General features: G+C 41.9%; 1 protein-coding gene across 3 annotated transcripts in view; it reads right to left on the bottom strand.

Annotated features, from left to right (window-relative positions):
* Positions 1–11,594: 11,594 nt before the first annotated feature.
* PTPRN2 (protein tyrosine phosphatase receptor type N2) overlaps positions 11,595–22,678 on the bottom strand; it is a 691,070-nt gene continuing 679,986 nt past the window's right edge. For all 3 annotated transcript variants that reach the window (XM_074868529.1, XM_074868546.1, XM_074868538.1), the window contains 2 exons: positions 21,700–21,773; positions 11,595–16,305 (listed from right to left, as the gene is read on the bottom strand). In XM_074868529.1, the coding sequence (XP_074724630.1) occupies positions 16,234–16,305; positions 21,700–21,773 (146 nt within the window). In that variant the 3' untranslated portion in view covers positions 11,595–16,233. The remainder of the gene's footprint in view (positions 16,306–21,699; positions 21,774–22,678) is intronic.

Genomic DNA, 22,678 nt, shown 5'->3' with positions numbered 1-22,678 from the left:
TTTATAGAAGAAGCCTCAATTTTATTATTGCTATGATTTCCCGCTTTCAACATTTTCTGGAATGAAGAGGGATATTTGGTTCAGAGGTTATTTTAGCTGGTTCTACCCATTTTGCTGAAATGAATTCCTCCCCCCTCCCCAAAAGGCTTTCTTTTTAATAACAGCTGTTATTTCTTTCCAAGTGATGGGAAGAGGAGTCCAATAAACCTCTCCTTGGGTTCCTTCCAGAAAAAGAAAAAATCGGCTGTCATTCAGGCCTGCCTTTTCATTAATTCTATTTCAATGTATTTTATACGACCACACGTCTGCCTTTGCAACAGCAAGGAATCTCAGTGGGATGGAGCAGCTTAATCGATCAGCAATCCTGGTCACCCAGAAAGAGTGTTAATTGGCCTTGGTACTTGAAGCATGTGACACTGCCTGACCTAATCATCAGAACTGGAGAAGTCAATAAATTAGAGGAGAAATGCAGATGGATAAAATAAGGACCCAATTCTATACAACATGCTGTGAACATCATTCCTGAAACCAGTAGCGCTATATGGAAAAGTCAAGTCAAGCATTTGCTGGATAAGGCCCAGGGGAGCTAAGAACAAGAATAATTTTGTTTTCAGAGTTTCACCTTTTAGTCTTCCGTCACGTACATTTCATATGTCTTAGCAATTTGTCTGAAAGCTCCTAACTGAATCTGTGAAAATTATTCATTCTCCCACTCTAATAACCCAGCAGTGCAGCTTGCCTTGCCCCTGCACTCCCCAGGGATGGATTGAGGCCAGCAAAGCCAATGTGACCTGGTCAGGGGACTGGCAGGGATGTACCAAAGCTCACCTCCCTCTAAAAGAGGAGCAGCATTCACACAAAATTCGGCGTCTTGGTTAAATGTTGCAGGTGAGATCTCCGCTCCCTCTGCGGCAATGGGAGCAGGTTTGCTTAGCCACAGGGTCCAGCATTTACTTCCAACCACTGATGAGCTAATAACTTCAGACTGCTAATTTAGCCCTGTAATTTAGACACATGAAGAAGCTGGTGCGAATACCTCCCATGGTGCCTGTAGTATTAGCTATCAGCAATGGCCGGGTGAGGGCTGAAGGAGAGTGGATTGCCTTCATAGGCAGGGCAGACTCCTTTTAGCCTTATTAAAAGTGCTCCTGTCCCTGTGCTGCAGATGAAGGACTTCAGTCCCTGGAGCTGGCAGGGGTGACTTTCCAAGCATTGACTGTAAAGGAATTAGCATGTGCAAGCACATGCTGTCCTGACAAGCATGGGGAAGGATTACCCTACATACACAGCCAGGGTTTGAGCACGTGGGCTTTTGGCAGGCAGCTGGGTCAGGCAGAGGCTGGTGAGACAAAAGAGTCCAATATCCCAAACCTGCACAGGGGCAGAGGCCAGCTCTCTTGTGCAGTATGGCTGGGTAGAAATAGAAAACTTAACACCCCTTCTGTGGGACTAGGTGGTGTCAGGGTAATAAAGCTCTTCATCCTGCCTGCTCTGAAGGCAGCGAGTGCTGTAGTGAATATTAAACCTTCTCTTAAACATTCAGAAAAAGCAGACAGTAAACAGTAAATGCATTTGACAGGCAATGTGTTAAATAGAGGATGGTGCAAAGAGTATCCCTCACTGCTCGTTGCGTTCACGGTGAAGCATTAGCACACCAGCAGCACTGGACTGCACAAGCCCCTGTGGAGGAGGAAGTCTGGATGGGGAGACACAGCTCTGGCCTCATCTGACAGGGCTGTGTCTGCCCTGTTGTGTCTGTTGTCAGGGCCAACAACCTGGGACCCTTATGGGAAGGATGCAATGAGAAAAACTCATGCAGACCCTGCTTGGGGTATGGTCCTCCCAGCAGCCAGCTATGGACGTGAGCAACTCGTTGGTTTTTAATGCCCACTGCTGGCCTGTCCTGTTAGGACATGGCAGGTGACACAAGATTCTTAGATGTGGGACAGGAAACCAGGGGACATATGTCAGCCCCAAGGCATGGAACCATTAGGATTGAAGCCCCAAGGATAAGGATGTTTAAAATGACATCTATCACAACATTTGAACACCTATTTGGGTTCTGAATGATCTTCTAGTTTTTGTCTTGAAGGCTAATGGTAGGCAAAGTATTTGTGACTATCTCTGCAGCCATGAAGCTCCTCAAAGGCTGAGGTGATTTTGTGATTAAATGTTTCTGGACACGGTAGGTGGTAGAACCCAGCAGGTGGGAAATGCACAGAATCCAGCCTGAATTTTTATGCAATGAAAACCAAAATAGAGAGTTTCTTACTCAAACCAGAAGCTGTGAGGACTGGGCAAAAGTCTAAGTCTGGGGTAGCCAAATCAGAGGGTCCCGAAGAGCAAATTTTCAGTGACAACTTTTCCAACAATTTTTTTATCAAATATTTATCTTTTTCAATAGAAATCTCTTAGTTTGCAGCTGACTCTCAAGCTAGTTGGAAAGTGGACATCTTCAATTTTTTTTTCAAAAAAATCCAATTTAAAATTTTTCAATTATTTCTTAAATTAGCTCCAGGAATCCTTAAAGCAACTCAGGTATCTTGATTTTGTATTTTGCACCCTGACCCACTCTCTATAGCCACACAAGGGAGGGAGAAAAATCAACTGCAGATTGAGCCACTATCTACATGCACATTGCAGTAGTCAACAAAAATGAACATCACCATCCCTATTTTATATGTGGCACAATGAAAGTATCCTTGAAGTTCCATTATGAAACCAGATTTACTGACCTCCTCTTTAGAACTTTTTTCTCTAGCTACCTCCCTTTTATTAATTTCAACACAACAATAATCATAGCTACAGTGAGAGAGAGCTTACTGGAGGCTTTCAGGTTTGCAGTTTCCTTCCAGTTAGAACCACCTTGTATTAGTGGAGGGAGCTGGTGGGAGAGACACTGCTGCCAACCTGGTGCAGGGACACCAGTACAGGCAAAATTATTCCCAGCTCCTAGCAGAGCCAAGATGGTAGAGAAGGGGTGGACATCTCCTACACCAAAAGCTATAGATGCCCAATCATGAGTAAGTGAACATGTGCCTGGTAGGAGTGCTGTGACGCTATTTTATCCAGCACAAATGTCTGGAGGTACACTTATCCATCTGTTGGATATCCACATAGCTGTGCTCTCATTTTTTTTCGGTTGTTGTTTATGTATATATAGATCTGTGATATATATATATCTCACAGCTCCAGAGGTAGTTGCACAGATAAACATCTGTAGGCAAAGTATGGTCCACAGTGGGAAAAAAAATACTGTGTTAGCAGACAAATTAGCATAAATTTGCAGTCAAAAGTCACAGGCACAGTCCTATTAGTTGCAACTGTCCAGCAAAATGCATTTTCAAGAATAAGCAAAGGTTAAAAGAAATAAAATACCAGGAAGAAAGTTAACGAGGCACTACAAACTCATTTTGTTGCCCTTCAAGTGCCAGAAGGTGTTCAGAGACAGCGGAGCTATTGATGTTAAGTCAAATACGGAAGGAAAGTAGACCAGATTATAGTAGCCTGGCAGACAGGAAGGAGAAAAGACATAAGGAATAGGAACAATAAAGTCTCCAGACCAGCCAGGTGAAAAGTGCAAACCTCTCTTGTCCCCTCCTTTCCACAGCTCACTTTTTCCCAGAGCCAACAAAAGTGATTTTTGTACCACATCCTTTATCTGCTGGCCTTTCAGTGGGGAAGACAGGGGTTTTAAATAACAATAATAAAGCTTTCCATTTGTATTTTAATAAGGAAACATTTCTTTTTATCAGATTACCAAGCCTGTCATGATTCACCTCCAAGCCCTTCATTTGGCTAATGAATTTATGCCCTTCTCTCTAGGGGCAGAAGATCTTGTCATTCACAAAATGATGGAATTATCAGCATATCTCATGCCGAGGTGAGGCAGGAAAAGAAATCCCTGATCAACTTCTTCAGTGATGGTCTCTCCTTCCTCCTGTGCTTGGTGCTGAAGAGGGCAGGTCATCACTTAGGTCTGACGCTGCTCTGCTCAAAGGCTGCTGCCCTGTCTCTGAGCCTTTGAGGTCAGGAGGGACCATGGTATGCTATGAAAAAACCCACACATTTGTCCTTTCTCAGTCCAGGAGCTGCTTACCCTGTTACAGTGCAAAAAGCTCCTTCATTGATTCAACTTGTGTGCAAACCGAGTGGAATAGGCTCCCCCATCCTCCACCTGATGGTTAAACAAGGGTGAAATTTTGGCCAAAACATGGTCAAAGGAAGGCTGGACTTTGGCTGCAGCTGGGCCAGGAGATGATTCTGTGTTTCTGGTGTGGACAGGGTGCTAACCCATATAGCCACAACATCACTCAGGTGGCTTTGAACTTTGTTAAAGACAGGATGCCTTCCATTGCCATCTCCTTCTGAGGCATTTCACACCACACCAGGGCAGCTTCTCCGCTCTGGTTGAGGACCCCAGAGGTACTGCCCACCAGCTGCACTCCCATCATGAATATCTGGCAAACTTAAGTTTGAAGATTGAAGAAGAGTAAACCTGTAGCACAGCACATGAGACAGCCCTAAAAGCTGGAACACCACCTGGTATTGTTTTTATAGTCTCTGGCTAAAAAATGCCATTTCAGAATGTCTATTATTCGTAATCCTCACACAAACTTAGCCTATACATGGGCAATCCTCACTCTCAGCTGTGTGCTGCAGTCCTTCTGGGACATCAGGGAGGGTTTATGGGAGCTGGGTCTAGCAGTTACCTGTTGGCAGTGCAACGCTCCCATAAGAGGTGCAGTTTCCCTGGCCTGAGGCCCGGGCACTTTGGGGAATGGCAACTTTCAGGGGAGACCTAAAGCTCATAGCCAGGTGGGGGGTCCTTCCACATCTTGTGATGTTTTCCTTCTGCGAGAGAGTCTATTTCAGTAATGTCCTGCCTACCTAATGCCCAGCCTGTATTTTCCACTGGGAACAGTATTTTTCCACTTTCAGCCCCTAAATGATTCTGGGCTAAATAACTCACCATTGCTACTCTCTGCTGATTTGGGAGGAAGCAGAAAGGATTAGTGGAGACTACCACTTAATTTTTAGCTGGCTGGATTAGGGGAAGCAAATCCCACCCTCTACGCCTACGTTACAGACAGAAGGGTTGGAATGGGGAGAAGAAAGAGAGTATGTGTTTGGTGTATATGTGTGTAAGTGAATACTTATTAGAGGGTTTATAAAATTATGTTAGTGGTGCACTGATGTACTGTTATCTGTCATCTGCTGGATGGCCTAACCTGCACAGTGGCACTAGGCCTTCCCCGATCCTGGGTACAGGCAGGAGTATCAAGATCCTAGTGCTTCCTTTCCCTCTTGCCCAACACTCCGTACATTAAAGGGAAACTCAGACCACTAATTAAATTACTTTTCTCTGACTTAAAAAATGTAATAATATTAAATGAGCTTTCACAGATGCCAAAAGTAAAAGCTATAATGGCATTTTCAGCCAGCATTGAATTGCTAATTAATTGACATACATTAGAAATAGTGTAACACATGCAGCATCAGCCATCTATTCAGAACAAACCTTTAAAATGTGAGGGTCTCAGTGCCTCATGCTGGTCAGATCTAGCTAGACTTGTATATATAGTGGCAGGAGTCTGCTTTAGGATGGGGGAAGAGCATTGGTTATGTATGGCAGGACTGTTTGTGGCTGCCATTTACATGAGTCCTGCTTTTACAGGACTGAAATTCACCAAGGAAAATGACAAAAGCTTTTACAAGACAGCATTCTGCTAAAGGAGCTTTGTGGACATTTATGTGGTTTTGTACATGTTAAATGTTGTGTTAGCAACTTACAGAAAAGCAGGTTTGGGTTGATGCAGAACAGGAAGAGCTGTGAAGGTCTCCCAGGGTAAATAGCTACCGCACCGACAAAACACGTGTTCTTTTTCTTACTGAGAAGAACAACATTGTCAGAGACTGGAATGTGCCCAGGCAGTGAGATGACAGCACTGGCAGATCACTACAAAGGTGTCCATCCATCCCATTCCTTGTCAAATGTCACAATATGGGGTTACTGCTGTAATGTCTCTCCTATAGGGCAAGGACCCACATTTTTCCTGCAGAGACCATGTTAACAGCAGTCTTACTTTCAAGATAAATATCTTTATGCCTTACGATCTCCTGTCAGAGGGGCACCAGCCTACAAACCATGTCCATCTTCATTTTGCATCTTGGCCATGGTAGATAAAGAAGGTGGAAGTCAAGCAGGGCAGGAATTTGGCACAATTGAGACTCCAAGCAAGACATGGTATAGAGCCTGGTTCAGCAAACACAGCTATAACAAAATCTTTCAGAACAAAATGCCTGAACATGTACAAGCCAGCAGTGCATCAAAAATGTTTTCGTTCCCCAAGTCATCTCATTATCTCATCATGTTGTTATAGTGTCTTTATTCCCTCAACTTCAGAGAAAAATAAAGAAGGTCATTTAACATAACAGACATAACCCAAGGGTTTCTCCAAAAGTCTCAGCATTTAGTGCTGAAACTGTAAGGAAAGCCACGTTCTATCTAACCACTTAGGAATACAGTTTGGCTTGGTTTCCTGTCTTGTGGGTCTTTGCAATGGAGGTATATAGGATGGCCAGAACTGTAATTCTTTACAGATGAATCCTAATAGATCCCAACTTACTACTTCAGCTTCTGTAATACCTTATAAAAAATAAAATAAAATAAAAATATGGGATCTACTTAGAATGAACAGTAGAACAGATAAGTCAGTGCTAAAGACCTTCTGTTCTGTAAGGAATGGCTCGCTGAGTCAGGTCACTTACCCAGTTCCTTCAACCATGCATGGCTAGACACACCAGATTGTAAATTAATCTCCCTTTTCAAAAAGAGATGTGTATTCCTGCTCATAGAAACATATATAAAAATAATCAAAAGGTAATTCTGGAAAAAGTGGTGATTTGTTTTTCCCCTTCAGCCACTCACAAGAGCACTGGCTTCCTTTCAGCCTTGGCAACGCTTTTATCAGGATTGAAAAGCTGTGGGTCCACTTTGGCTTCTGCCCAACAGGTTAGGTGTAGCATCAGTAACACTGCAAGAACTGGTCTTGCTCATGCTCACTCTCTATCATAATATCCGTATGCAGGAACAAACATTTCTAACTTGGACAACACAAATGAAATCTGCTGGAAAATGGAGCAGATTTCCTGTGTGAAGGAAATGGATGCCACATTTAGAAACAAGTGCTACAAGAACACTGCTGTTCACTAGTTTTTTTATATGAACTCAAAAGTCTAAATGCCATGTTTTTGGCCACTTTTCCCATTTTTCCCCTCTTGTGCTGGAAAGCTACAGTGTCTATGCTCCCACACAATGCTGTCGCTGTCTGTGAGGTACACAAAGCCATTAAGCACTACCCAACATAAAGGCTACTCTCCAGTTGTGCCCTGCTGTAGTCATTGCAGCACCTGGTGCCAGGGCTTGTTGTACACTCAAGAAATTATGTCTGCTGCTGAAGTCGTAGCCCTACCTTAAATTCAGTACTGATGGACGTTCAAACAGGCATAATGAGAGTTTTCAAAAGGTGCTGCCAGTTTGGGAGTGGTGGGTTGTATCTGGGAAATTACTGGTCTGTGAAATTCCCTCCCATACACTGAATTTCGGTAGAAGCTACAGAATCCAACTGGTAGACACATGATGTGGGATTCTGTTCCCTGAATGTAGGCATCCAATGTCATTTGAGGCACCTCAGGAGATTTAAGCTACCAGCACAGGGCTGGCAAACAAAACACAAGACTTCAGACCCTCAGCTGTTTGGCATGAGTGCAGGATACCCACAGCATCTGCAGTGACATCGAACACTTACAAACAAGCACTGAATCCTGCCCAGAGCGTGGGATTCAGCTCATGGATTAAGACACTTAAATATAAATGCTTCCATGTGTGCTACATGCCTGAGTGTCCACTACGGTAAATGACAACCTTGTTGATGAAGCCTAGAGAGGGATTTGTCTGTCCAAGTGTAGGTGTCTCCTTTTGGGGAGCTGATTAGTAATCAATACGCATCAAGGGAAACTTCAGTTAGGACTTGAAAAGATATTTTTCACAAAAAGGACCCAGAGGAATCTGCATGTCTGGAGATACTCAAAACGTGTCTGGAAATGACCCTGAGCAATGTGCTCCAAGTGCTGCATTGAGTGGGGATTGCATTAGCTGAGCTGCAGCACTCCATTTTAAAGTTCATTCAGTAGCTCTCTGCCGACTCCAAAAGGATACCAAAACTATTTTAGTAGGTACCTTTCTTACTCTATAAGCTGCATCCAGCCCCTTGTGTCTAGATCCTACATAACTGATAGTGTAAACTGGAGGGAGAAACAACATGGCTTTTGCTGGAGGAAGTCGTGTCTCAAAAGCCTACTAAGAGGCTTTGAAGGTATCAGTGAGTGCGTTGATGAGGGTGATTTACTTGATACCCTGTATTTGGCTTTCCTAAAAGCCTTTGGCAAAAGCTGTGTCATGAAAGGTTCTTACAGAAACTGAGCTGCCATTGGATTAGGGGGAAGTTTTTTGTGAGTTAATGAGTGATTAAAAGATAAGAAACAGGTTGTGAAGAAAGGGACAGTGGTGGTGATTCCTCAACATAAACAAGTGGAAAAGAAGGAGGTGATAGTGAGGTGCCAGAGTGTGAATGACACATATTATCCAGGGTTGTAAAAACAAAAGTACTGTGAAGTGTCATGAGGAGACATTGTGATAATGCCGGACTGTGAAGATGGCAGATAAAGTCACTGATGATAAACATAAAGGAATACACGTCATGAAATACACATCCCTAACAATAAAGACTTAATGATGACCTCTAGGCAAGCTACTGCCCTGAAGAAAAGCACTTGGTATTGCTGCGAATGAAGGTGGTCTGTGAGCACCAGCTCAGTGCTCAGCAGTGGAGAAGGGCAATAGAGCATTAGAAATTCCAAAGAAAAGGGAAAAATATGAAAACATCACTACATGACAGTGGACTGCAGCTTGGGTCCTGTGCACCTCAGAGCCAGCATAGTAGAAAAAGAAATGGGCAAGGTAAGGTGAAGGGTAGCAAAGGTGATCAAAGGCACAGGGTAACTTCTGTTAGAGGAGAAATGAGTCTTCAGTGTGGAACAGGAAAAACTGGGGAGGAATAGGATAAGGATGTCTATAAATTCATGGTCTATAAAATCAGAAATTACTTCCGTTTTTCTCACAAATGATTCAATGCAGTTATTAGGGATTAGGTTTACGATATCAAAAGGAAATGCTTTTCTACCTAACACACAGTTGAATTTTGAAACTCCCTGTTCCAGGGTATGAGGTGAATAGGGTGAATCACCTTGTGGTGAAGTAGACATCCAAACCAGATCAGATAAATCACACCCTGAAAACTTATTTTCCTTCACTGACTACAAAGGAAGCTTATGAGAAGCTGCTCGTCTGTAGAAGTCCATGTAAAAACTACTCAGAGGTTGGTTAAGATGAATCCTACCTCTAACATCTGCTGCAAATGATGGAGTAACACATTCCTGTATCTTTGAGAACTGTGGCCAAAGCTCCTGCATGGAAAAATCTGGTGCAGTACATCAGTCATATAGCCCCAAACTTAGTTTAAGTCTGTATGTTCCAGGATCATCATCCATGTAATCTTTTTTTCCTGTCTTGCTGATTTACCTGCATGTGGGGTATAACTAGTGCATTCTCAAGGCAGGGATAATTAATCTTTGGCTTAACTCCACTGCAGCAAGAATTTTCCCAAGGATTCAGTTGTTTCAAGCACACAGTGTGCTGGTCCTATCACTAAACAGAGAATAAACCCAGCCTACCAGTCACCTGTCCCTGTGAGTGCGCAGTTCTCTGTATATGCTCAGAATGCAAAACAGAAATACCACTCCCATCAGCACTGAAGTTTTAAAACAAGTTCTAAAAACCCCAAGGAACTTTGGGCAGCTCGAAAAGTTCCTGGTTTTTATACTGTATGAGGGGCTGCTGTAGTGCAGCTGGGAGCAGAAGCAAGTATGTCCCTTCCGCGCTGGCACCAAGCAGGGCAGCAGACGGGCAGCTCTTTTCTCCTCTCCTCAGTTTGCTGAGTGCTGTGTCCTCCTGCTTTCCCAAAAGCATGAGCAGCTCAGGCTCAGAGGAGGTGCATTATCACAGCACGGGCTGTGCAACAAGAGTATTCAGGTGTGCTGGGGATGCTCCAGGCTGACACTCAAACCCCGCTCTTTCCTGAGCCCTACCACAAGCCAATACACAGGCTGCCATACTGTTAACGAGCTAGAGCCATAAATAGAAAACCAAGGATAACAGCAACAAGGTAACGCCCCTTGGCAGCACCTGAGACACTATCCTACAGTCTGAGAGCACTGGAGAGAGAGAGGCCACATGTATCTGTGTAGCATGAAGCAAAAGAGCACTGGCTGCGTGAACCAATGTATGCACAACTGATGGCTTTTTGTGTTTGCCTAGAAGATACACAATGCTCTAGTAGTTATATAGTTAAATGTATTTCTCTTTTTGTCCTCCATCTGATGTTACCAGAGGCTTCAGAAAGCTATCTAGGAGATGAAAGACCTCCTAAATTACACCACCAGAAAAATAGCTATAATGGTGCATACATTTTGCTTCCAAGATGAAAGTCACCTTCTTACACAGAGAAAGGCATAGATATTAAAACATGCAACTACATAAACAAGGTTAAAGAATGTAAAATGTGATTCTTCTGATGGGAAGGGAGTGAACTGGGACCAGGATGGTTTCTACCTTTCTATTTACATTTTTCTAGTTATTTCCAGGTAAGCAGCAAACTTTTTAAGTCTTCTTCAAAACACAAGTGAAATTTTAACACACAATACAGGACCATGAAAATTGCCATACCAGGGCTGTCTAATCCTAGACTGCCTCCAATAACAGCTAACAATAGGTATTTCATGGAAAGATACAAACCTTCATTATAACGGACAGTGCTTATGGGAAAATTACTTCCTATTCCCAAGGGAAAAGACTGGTTATTTTATGCTGTGCTTCTGTGGGAACCTTAGTCTTTGTTCCTCTTAACCTTATTTAATATAACAGTAAGTATTTTCCATTACCTGTTCAAATCCTTCTGTGAATCCTGCTACCATTTTATGGGCAGTCCATAGCACCCATTATGGATACTCTAATCCACCAGCCTTTCCTCTCCCCAAATTTTCCTGTCTTTAATTTTCCTGAAAGAGGGTATCATTTATTCCATTATTCCATTAACTTGTACGCTCTGTGACACAGACTGTAGGCCAAATTTTTTCACTTTGCAGGTGTACAAGGGGGGTTGCTGTAATTTAGTAATTGTTTTTGCCTGCTTCACTTTCTGGTCTGAACACAAGAGCCTGCCTTGATCAAAATGTTGCAAGCTGCAATATTACAGGCCACACATCCAAGCCAGAAGTGGCTGCAATCTGTTCTGCTCAGGGCAGATTAAACATGCACCTCTAAGCCGTCACCAGGATGTTTGTGCCCCTGTCAGCCCTGCGTGGCCACCTCAGATATTCAGAATCCAGCTCTCCAGCAATAGATGGAGGTACTACTCCCACCCCCCAAATAAAAGCAAAGCACCAGCTGTTAATGCTGTATTCACAATACCATACTCCACAGACAATGTGACTTTATTCACAAATATGATTTTTACAGAGGTAGAACAAAATACTTTGTATAATTTTTTTTTTAAACTATATACATATAAAGAATATAACAGAATGACAAGAAAGGTTGTAAACAAAACAATATTATGCCATCAAATACAGTACAAACAGCATGCAAGAACAGCTTCAAATGAAATCTTGCTGGTGTAACTTTATTTTATTTCTCATGTGGTAAATGTGGTAAATGCGGTAAATGAAGAGTAGTAAAGAGTCATGCTCTAATTGGATTGAGTACGCCACAGCTCTGCAATTTTGTTTCCATTATTTTTTTCTTTTACAATAAACCAACAGGATAGCTTTCTTTTCACTGTGGTGGGGAATGCTTTTGTAATGCCCAATGTAATCTTAACAGAAAAATATAATAATCAAATCTACAAAGTGTAGTCTCATTTAAAAAGCAAAACCATAGAAACTGTACAGTTTTAAAAAGTGAATTATCTGCTTCTTAAGAGAATTTTCTAAACAAAGAATAAAATATGCAGAATAAAAATTAGGAGAGCTATTGTTCTGTAACAAAGCTAATCAAATACTTGTTTTCTAGTTTTTTTAATTAATGACTATTCTGAAAATTATGAAGTGGGCTGGGTTTTATTAATGTTCCACTTGATTAATAAAGCATGAACTCCTTACAGGTACTATAGCTGTCATTCCCCTGGGGATGGATGGAGAATGGTTCTGCGTGCATGCTAGAGACAGGAACAAGGTTTAGTCATTGATGCAGATTTTAAAAATATTTTTACATGTTTTAAACATTTAGTAGCATCTATAAAAATATTCTTGGTTGTTTTGCTACTGGATTGAGATTTGGATATGGGTTTTTTTTACTGAAATTCATTCATGGCCCTCACAATTGCCAAGGTCTTTCACTGGATGTTATCTGGGCTGCACTGGGTCCCACAGATGACAGTCAAGAGCAATGGTTAGAGCTCACACCGGGCACATGTGAAGTCAACAGCAAACCCCACACTGTTTTCCCAGTAGCTAGCACTGAACCTCAAGAATCTGGGCTTTGGTGAACGGTGCTGTCCTGCCCCCCATGCATCCCTCTAAATCCCAGCCCATGTCATGGGAAGGGTGTTGCTGCTACTCATATCAACACTGGTGACAACCACCTCTTCGTCCCCCCTGTCTGCACACACTGTGACTACATAAGCGTGGGGTCTGGTCAGGTCACTGCCCTGCTCAGGGCCAGCAGCCATGCTCACTGCTGTCTGTGGGAAAACACGGGTTCTGGCCCTCTGCTGCAGGCTTTGACCAGCAAGGAAGAAAACTGTGAGCACTGGGGTTAAATCGCCCTCCTGCAGCTCCCTCCCTTAAATGTCATTTAAAGATTCAACTATACAAACAGCACCTGTAGATTCAATTTGTCTTTATCAAGAACACGAGGATGGTCAATAGTAAACACACGCTGTTTAGGCTACGTGTCAGGCACCGGCCCAAGCTTCAATCACAATGAGTTTACCAAAGACCAAGCAGAATATTGAACAGGGAAGGACAGTGGGTCTCATTTGACTCTGGGCTCTCCAGTGATCCTGGCTTCCAGGAAGAAGCTTAACTCAACCTGCCAGTGAACACGGGGCAGGTCTCACATCCAATGCAAGTGGCCAGGGGTAGCCTGAAAAACATCCTTTGTCAAATCACAAGGAATAAATTAACTGCAGTGAAAAGGGTAAAAAAATACCTGCTCCACATGAGAAATCCATCTCTGTGGCTTCATCCATGGCTTTGGCATCTTCCTGGGAAATGGACTGTCAAACAAACCCCTCTGGATTGCCCTGGTGCAGCTGAAACCTGCATTTCACTAACAGACCCTGCAGCTGTCACCTGTCACCCCTATCACCCCCAGAAGCAGGGCATTTATGCAGAGGTGTGAACAGTACACTACCTGCACAGATGAAATACTCTGTGTGACAGTTTACAGTCAACAGAATAAGCCTTGCACCTCTTTGTGGAAGAACTGTACAAAACATGGCTAAAATAACAGGATTGTCATTGACATTCAGTGGGAGATACTCTAACTTTCTCAGTAAGATGGCATCCTTCTGTTGTGTAAACTGGTCTACAAGTATGAATAAAACAATATGTCCCTGCCCCATTAGCCTTGGGGAAGATTAATGCCCTCTAATCTACGCTAAATAAACTCCGAAGCATGAAGAGCAATATTTAAGTCCTACACTCAGCTGCTTGTGAATTAATAGGGATCACCCTGAAATTGCTATTATGAAATGCAAATATTTGAAAAAGAACAATTAAAAAATATTCCTGAAGTGCAAACGAAAGGCGTGTCAGCCATGTTTGTGGTACGCACAGGGACAGTCAGAAGGCGAACACTAATGAATCCCAGGACAGAAATCTGTGCTAAAAACTCATTAGCCCACTCGCAGTAGGTAATGGCACAGCATCTTGCACTGGGAAATAATTCTACCCGATAATCAGAGGGCTTGGCTTAGGATGCCCTGATTTTGGTTCTCTGGACAGTTTGTTTGGATATAACTACCTGTATTTTCAGAAAGCTGCAGTACATGGCTCACAGTAAATCTACTTCAAACACTTGCTGATACTGCTCAAACTGATCTCATCTGCCCTGATCTGCAATTTTGTGTTAGCTAAAGTAATAAAAGAATCCTGTTAAACCTAAATTATCAAATGAAAAAGGCAATTTTCTCATTCATACTCCATTAGTTTTTTTAGTTATTGCTAGGAAAGCTCTAAAATGCTTAGGCCATAAAATAAACATGTGGCTTAATGTACAGTATGTGTACTTAAGAGGGTGATGGCATCTGCAGTAACTTCTCTGTACTGCTATAGTAATGTAATGCACAAATTAAGCAACAGCACATACCAAATAAAGCATATAAAAATGTAAGGCAAAAAGTAACAAGCCTTCTGCTTTTTTTTTTTTTTTTTAATAACTCTTTAATTGATAAAAAGAAGAAATCACCAATATTCACACCTACAACACAAAATTTCAACATGGTTGATTTTGATAGATACCTGTTACCTCTGTGCCAGCAAAGCTCTTTGATACTATCTTTAACATTTCACTGATCAGATGTTTATAAAAGCTTCCCCTTCCCAAATTAAATTCAGTGATATATTTTCCAGTGCTGAAGTCAAACGATTAGCCTAATATGGTCTCAAGCACACAACACTGTTAAGATTTTGGAAAAAAACCACCCCAGATTCTTAAATCATGGAGATGTAGGATAACATATGAAAAAGCATCCAAGTATTCACTTTTGAAAACGAAATTAAGAGCCTGGATCACTTCAGTACCTTTGATAATTTTACTCTCAGGCCCTTCATTCAAACATATCAGAGTACTTTCTAGCAATAATTTAAATTCCTTCAGAAGAATACCATAACTAAACCTGTGAGTTCACATAAGCAAGATTGCATAACCAAACCATTTACAGACATATTTTAGCGTTACTTTGCAACAGTAGGCATTAGGATTTTGAGAACACAAGAATCTCTGAAATTCAACCTGTGTGCTTCTTTATCCCTTAATGGTTAGTTAAAATAGGTATCATTCAGAACAAGGAGCAAGCAGAGCCTCTGCAGAAAGGTGCAACGAACGTCTGGATCAGACAAACTCAATGAGAATCATAAAATGCAGATTGGAGATTTCTCCTTCAGCCAGGCTTTTACAGAAATATATTTTCCTGGCTAAAAAGGATGGCACAGCACAGTTTCACAGAGGAAAATGCAAAAATATAAAGAAGGGAGTCCCATTTTCTTCCTCAGTAATACCATAAAATCAACAATCTGTCTCTGTAACAGCTCTGGACATTTACCTGACTGCTGACAGTGCCTTTCCCCATCACCTGAGGTGAGCCTATGCTCTCCTTTTTTGCGCTGTCAGTGGTAGGTACACAGTCAGAGTTGTTGTGCTCGTTATCCCCCAGCTTCCCATTAACGTGACCAACTTGTTCTCCCCAGTTGCAACAACTGTGCAGTCTTGTTTACTCATAGTCCATTCATGGCACAAAGCTGAAAAGTAAACAACAGTTAAGAAAACATTTGCTTGCCAAAGCCCAGCATGAGAAGGTGCAAGCTCTCTTTGCCAGAGCCTGGACCCATGTTTACTCACACCGTCATCACTGTTTCGTGCTCTAGCTTGGCATTGTATAGGAACAATCACCATCCTCTTCAGGCCCCCCCTCTTATTCAGCCTTTGAGAAGTTACAAAATATAACAGAACACTGTTTTCTGAGACTATATTGACTGCACTAATTACCCACGGTACTGTATATTTGCTATTAAGAACATGAATGTGTGCTTTCAAAGTGTGACATTCAGGGCTTTGAGGATGTGAAAGGAATTAGATGGATTGTTCTGTCACTTAATCCGAGGCTTCAATGTATTTTTAAAAATTTGTTTAAAACCCCCAAAAACAGAATACACATTTTAACTGTTGAACTTTTACCAGCTAAAGGAGTTTTTAAGGACCCTATCACTATGTGGTTACAACAGAAGATACACAGTTAAGGTCAGGTCAAGGTTTCCAAGAACATTCACAGGGACTGAGGATGAGGAAAACAAGGGGCAGATCCTGCAGGAACCTTCGGGAGACTGAGCCGTTCACTGGGGAAGTGCCTTAAGTATTGCATTCACTTCCTCTGCAACCGCTGTCAAAGCAAACTCAAACTGCTCCTGTGGAGAGAACAAACACATACTCTGAATAATAAAACAAAACACTTTCCAAAAGCCTGGTGCACTATCCTGCAGCTGAGCATGCTCTAGACATTGTTAAAAATATGAATATGCAGGATGAACTGTACACTGCAACAGAAAGGAACAGAATGTTCTGGGATTATGGATGCCATACAATATGTTTGACAGCATCCTGAAGCCGGAGTCATTTTAATGGAGAAAAATGTTGGTAGCAGAAACTAAGCGATTGGGACACAATGATGTATTGCAATTGTGTGGTCAGAAGGGTTTGGGAGTAGTTGATCACCAGCCATTTCCTTCTGACACAGAGATGGAAACTTGTTAACATAATTGAGATATGAAATAGGTGAGATGCTGCAAAGCAGAAACTTTGGCTTTTCTCAGGACTGTTTCTAGTTGAAATCCACTAGAATAAATATCTCTTCACTTTACGTCTATTATATAGAACAATACCTGCTTTTTGGTTTACCTGTTACTGTTCTTTTTCAGCCTTCCTATTTGATGACCTTTCTGCACCTACAAATTACCTAACCATCTTTAGACCACTCCTATTTAAGAAATACTTGGGAAAGCTTTTCTCTGCTATTAATTTACTGTAAGAATAAAACCAAAATTACTAACAGGCTTCTGTGCTGTGTTGGCAGAGGTGTGAAGGACACAGGCATGAATGGCCACCTCTTCTAAGTGCAACTCTAACACACTCCTGAACTGTGTAGTACTACAGAAGGACAAAGGAGTTTTACTTCCTCAAGGTTAACAGGTGTTATATTTTCTAAGCAAGTAATTTTTCTCAGAAATTTAGCTTACTGAAATATCTGACAGGATGATTTGGTGTTTGCGACTCTTCAGATGGAAAAAGAAATGTGGGTAGTTTACTCAGAATATAGGCAAATCAAGGACACAGACAAGGACTGTGGAGAAATTTCTGGATTTTCTAGAAGTACTGCAGTGGTTTAAGCCAGACAGGGTCAGGAGCTGCTGAAGAACCAACTTTGAGAATGGAGGTCTGAGATGCACCCTGCAAAGCACCCTGAGATCACTGCTGGGATACTATTTGTGTCTCCAATTAGAAAACTAGTGGTCTGGTAGGTACCTCCAGCCCCTCAGTTTGTGCTGCCAGGGGCTGTGGGGGATGGCTCCAGGTATGTGCACAACAGTGCTGGATGGCTGCAGAACACAGCCAGCCCCCAGAGGTGATTACTGGACTAATAGCATTCATTTTCCACAGTGTTTCACTTTACTGCGGAAATCTGCAGGAAGGATGAAAGTACTACAAATGTGCAACTCATAGTTCAGAAAGACAGCTGACTTCTAATTCCTGCAATTCAGTGTCAGTCTTCTCTGCCTTGTCTTACCCCACTACAGAGTCATCTCCCATGTGGAGATGCCTCAGAGAGAAGCAATGATGGGCACAGTTCCTGAGCAGAAAAAGAAGAACAAAACTCAGAATAATTTCTCAGACGCTGACATTCAAGAATTTTGCTGTCTGCTTGGTGCTGTCAAAGTGGCATCCTTGTACATTTGCTGGACTGCAGCCAATAGCTTTTAATCAGACATCAATTCACCCTAAAGAGTAGGACTCATCCTCATTAGGCACAGAAAATGGTGTATATGCCTGCCTATGCCTCCCTGCACTCCCCAAGGTCTCTGAAATTAAAGAAGAGATTGAAAATGCTGGTGGCCACCCAGAAACATCAGTTGTATTTTAACCAGAGCACACTGAATGTGGGAGAGGAACTGGAGGACAGCGGAGGCACAGAGGGCATTCATTTGGACATGCCATTACAGAACCAAACGTAGTACCTGTACCAGCTCAAAAAACGTCAGGAAAGTTGGGCTGATGCATGAGAAGTGCTCGTCTCCGGGAAAAAGAGCCTTGTCAGGAAGAGCCAGCACTTGCTGGACCCCAGGGGTGCAGTCCTGTGAGGTGAGAGACCTGTGGAGCAGCCTGGAGTGGGAGACCCTTGTGCTGGGGCTGGAAGGAGAGGGGCAAAGCAGGGGCTCCCAGGATGCTGGTGCTCAGATGTGAGTGGGACAGCTGGTCCCCATTGCTGCCAGTCCTTGGAGCACGGGGAGCACAACAGCAGAAGAGGCTGATCTGAGCACTACGGGGTTGATGTGGTGATGCAGCCAAGTTTCAGAGATGTGCAGATGCCTCTTCCAAGATGTGGGCGTCAGTTCGGAAGAAGGGAAGCTGCCCATGGTAATGAGGCTACCTACTTCATCTGAGTATTTTACAGTCAGGAAAAGCTTGTAAGATTGGGGACTACAATACTTTAATATTAGTTCCATTGCTGAAAATATATTACTCTAAAGTTATTCACTGCCCTTTAACCTTGTTGGTCTGAGACATGTTTACCTTATTGTGAAGATGTGTCAGGCTGCAGACCATCTGACCTGCGAGTGCCTTTACCCCTCATGGAGAGGTATCCCTCACATGAGCACAGGGCATCACTGCACCGCCTCAGGAAAAGTGTCTATCTCGCCTGGGGACTGTGGACTGATCAACATGAACCCCAAAGTTCAGTAGGGATTTTGGAGACAAGGTCAGTGGAGACCACCAGCTAACATTAGCTGTGACCTTAAATTACTGAGGCAAAACAACTCACAAAGCGAAATCTTTACAGCCACAGATCAAAACTGACTGTGAAACACTGCAATAAAGGGGAAAGTAGAGCAGACACATGGGATGTGTAAGGACGTGGTCTTTCTGGGATGGTGTAGCTGAGCTCTTCCTCCTCCTTCCTTTTGCGTAATACGCATAGGAGAAATGCAGCTAATGCAATCTCTATTGATGTGTACCACCACTCTTCAAAGAAAAGCCTTTACACACCTTCCACACCTTTCCATGAGAACAACCACAGTTAGAGCAAATTAATTTCAGTAATTTTTAAAGGAGCTCCGTTTGTTGCTTTGTACAGCTACACTGTCATTCACACATGCTATTTGTGTATACAAGATTGACTTGGGATGAATTTTAACGTCTAGCTTTGCCTAGAAAACAGCTGGACAGGCATTTTGTGGTGTCAGTTCACCTATAATACAGAGATGGCAAGAATATATTTAGTAAAAAACAATAAGCTATGTTTCATTAAGTCTGCATATAAAAATTGCCAGGAAAAACATGTAGCATATATAACACAACAAAGAACCTTAGCTAAATATTACCGATTGCAAGAGGAAAGGTACAGAAGGAGAGACAAAAAAAGGAAATATATTTTTCCCATCACAGAGAATACACTTCCTCCTTCATTACTTTTTCCTCTCACATGTGGCATATCAATTCTACTTTATGATATCCCTGCAAAAAAACCCCACCACCACAAACCGTCTGTTATGCTTCTCAGAAATGCAGAATGTCCTTATGATAATTTCATTACCACTTATTATATATAGTGCTTTTGAATTAAAGAGCTCTTCCAGAAGACAAAATGTTGCAAACAAATCTTTCACATGCTTATTGAAAATGTGGAGCGCTGCCTGCTGGAAACACAATAACATTGCTTAAGTAAGTTGGTGTTTATTTTGCTTAGGGATATTCTGTAATTGGCATTTCTAACCTGACTTTTAATCCATCGTTTTAAATTACTCCAAGAGTCTAATATTCCTCATTTGTATTCAGTTGGGAAAGCACAGGGGTTTGTTTAAATCCATCAGAAAAATTCTCTGGGGATCGTGCATTGCTAGCATGTAACCAGATATTTATAATTTGCAAGACATTAGCTTGAATAAGTGATTCTGGTAGTTTTGAGAAAATGACGAAGATGGAAGAAGGAGCAAGAGGAGAAATAAGCAATATCCTGAGAAAATTTTTCATCTTGGATGAAAACACAGGATACATTTCTTTTCTGGAGCTCTTCCAGATAAATGTTTGGAGGGAAAAAACATGTCTTGAGTGAGATTTTCATGGGACTCGGGTAACTATTTCTGAGCTAAGTAAAAGAAGTTGTTTGCATAACCTCATTCTTTGGTTCTGGAGCTATGTTTTTTATTTTGTTGAAGGCAACAAGCTGTAATTTCTCTGTCCTGAAAGGGAAACTGGAATATGAGCTCTATATTTCTACAGAGCTGCCATGTATTTTGGATGCATTTACAGAGCAGTTCAGGACTTGCATCTTCCCTCAGAAGAAATATATGTGACACTGGATACCACGTGCTATATGCACTTTTTTCCCAGTCTGAAGAATCAAAGCAGAAGAAAGATTTGTGCAATTTTATGTCTTACTTGCAGATAAAGATTACTTAGCTTTGACTGGTTTATCTTTATTTTTCATGCACTTAATTGGTAAATAATAATTAATATCCCCACAGCTGTTCTTCAGCACCACTTCTCCTAGTATTAGTGGGAAGATAAAATGATCAGAAAGAGATGCAAGGAAAGTCATGAACCAATGATTCCTGCAATATATATTCATTTCACCTTTGTTCCTCAGCAATTTCAACTCCCTAAATGCTGCAGACTTTCCTACTAGTTCCAGCCTGGCCAAGACAGCACGCTGTCACATTGCTCTTGTTACTCAGTTTGGGGTTGTAACTCTCATTTGACATTTTACAATGTCATATACAAATTTACTTGGTCTCCATGCCATGAACACGTTTCTTTATTATCATATTTGTAGCTCTTAACTTGCAGCAAAGACCCCAAAATTTCATTCCATCCATCACTGAAATTGTTAATAATAGAAAGTTTCATTTCTAATTTAAGGGACTCCAATCACACCATCAGCTATCTTTAAAAGTTTTACATTGTGGAAAAATGTCAAACTATTACAACTGCCAGGAATTATAGAGCAAGATGTTCACCTCACCAAAGGGTACAAATATAGTTACCATGCTACATCCGTAAAGGACATGGCTTTAGGCACAATGTAAGCTCTTCCATTCAAAGATACTAAAACCGACTCGATTTCCTACAAAACTGTATTTCCTTTAATTCAGAACTTTTTTTTAGAAAAAAAAATCAAATGCAGCAGTTAGATTCTCTTTAATGAGTTGGAGCTTTAAAAAAAAATTACATGCACAGTTAAGCATAGATACTCTAAGAAAATAATCCATATTTCAGGATGAAAGCAAGAACATTCTTTCAAATGCACATTTTCTTTAGTAGGCTATAGATTGTTGTCTTGACTGCCCTTCATATATGGTAATCAAGATAGATGTTGGAGATGTTACAAGAAAGAGCAGTAAACACCAAAGAAAGTAGCATAGATAAATCTTCAGCATAAATAAACCTCAGTTGGTAGGGAGCCAAACAGAGTAATCAGCAAGCGACCTGCGTTAAATTAGGTCATACTCTCTCTCTTCTGTCATGAAAACAACTACTGTGAAAGACCTTTAATGTATTTAAAATCCCAGTGGATTTATTGACAGTACCTTTGTCTGGACCATGCCTGGTCTCTGGTCCCTCAAGTGCTCCAGGGTAGCAGCAATATCAATCTCTTTAGCACCTGCAACAAACCACAAATTGGGCTGAGTTCAGAGCACAAGATAATCCATGCTGCATCTGTCAATCTCTTGCTATCGGGTTCCCTTTGGGCTAACAGTCCAATTGAAAATTATTACATCCATCTCTCAGCAGACTTGGCAGGCAGCTGCAATTTTTGTGCTCATATAGAAAAATAAGAGGTTGGGGCAGCTTTTATTAACATTAATTCAAGAAAAGCCAGAGAAAAACAAATTCTTAAAAATGCCTCTGCACCTAGAGCAGAATATATTTTGCAGAACCTAAGTGTCCATCGTGGCAATGCCACCAAGTGCCCCTTTGCGACTTCTAAGAGTATGCACTGAATTAAGGGCCCGAACCACACAAAGATTTATGCTGTTAAAACAAGATTTAGGTGAACTTTTGTCATCTGCAGCTGAGATCCAGAAAAACTGTGGCTTCCTTGTTCAGGACCTGCCACACCATCTTGCTGTGTGATCACTGTTTCACCTGGCAAATCTATGGCATTGTCTTTATGTTATATTTTGGGTGTCTGGATACTGCTGCTGTGTAGTGATTGGCAGCATCAGGATGCAGAAAATACACACGCACAGCCTAAGGGCTGTGGGGACTGGCTCCCCTCCTCAGTGCAAGTGTAGAGATCAAAGCAAGTCCTTGTGCTTCTCACTTTTCTTACAATAACTCAGAGCCTGGAAAACCAAAGGGGACAGGGAAATGCTGATTTACTCCTCAACTTCGTCAAGTTTGTTTCAAGACCACCCTCTTCATTTTCCTTAAGTGTCTAACCTGATACATGTTTTTTGAAGGGATTGAGAAGAAATCAGGATTTTGGTCCCTCCTGTATGAACTTCAAGAGTAGAAGCCTGGCTGGAAATCCTTCTAGCTGAGTTCAGCTACAGAATTTGGCTC

The sequence above is a fragment of the Strix uralensis genome, chromosome 1 (assembly GCF_047716275.1).
Source record: "Strix uralensis isolate ZFMK-TIS-50842 chromosome 1, bStrUra1, whole genome shotgun sequence".
Classification (NCBI taxonomy): Eukaryota; Metazoa; Chordata; class Aves; order Strigiformes; family Strigidae; genus Strix; species Strix uralensis.
The sequence above is the reverse complement of the archived record's forward strand: the minus strand, read 5'-3'. Positions and strand labels throughout refer to the sequence as shown.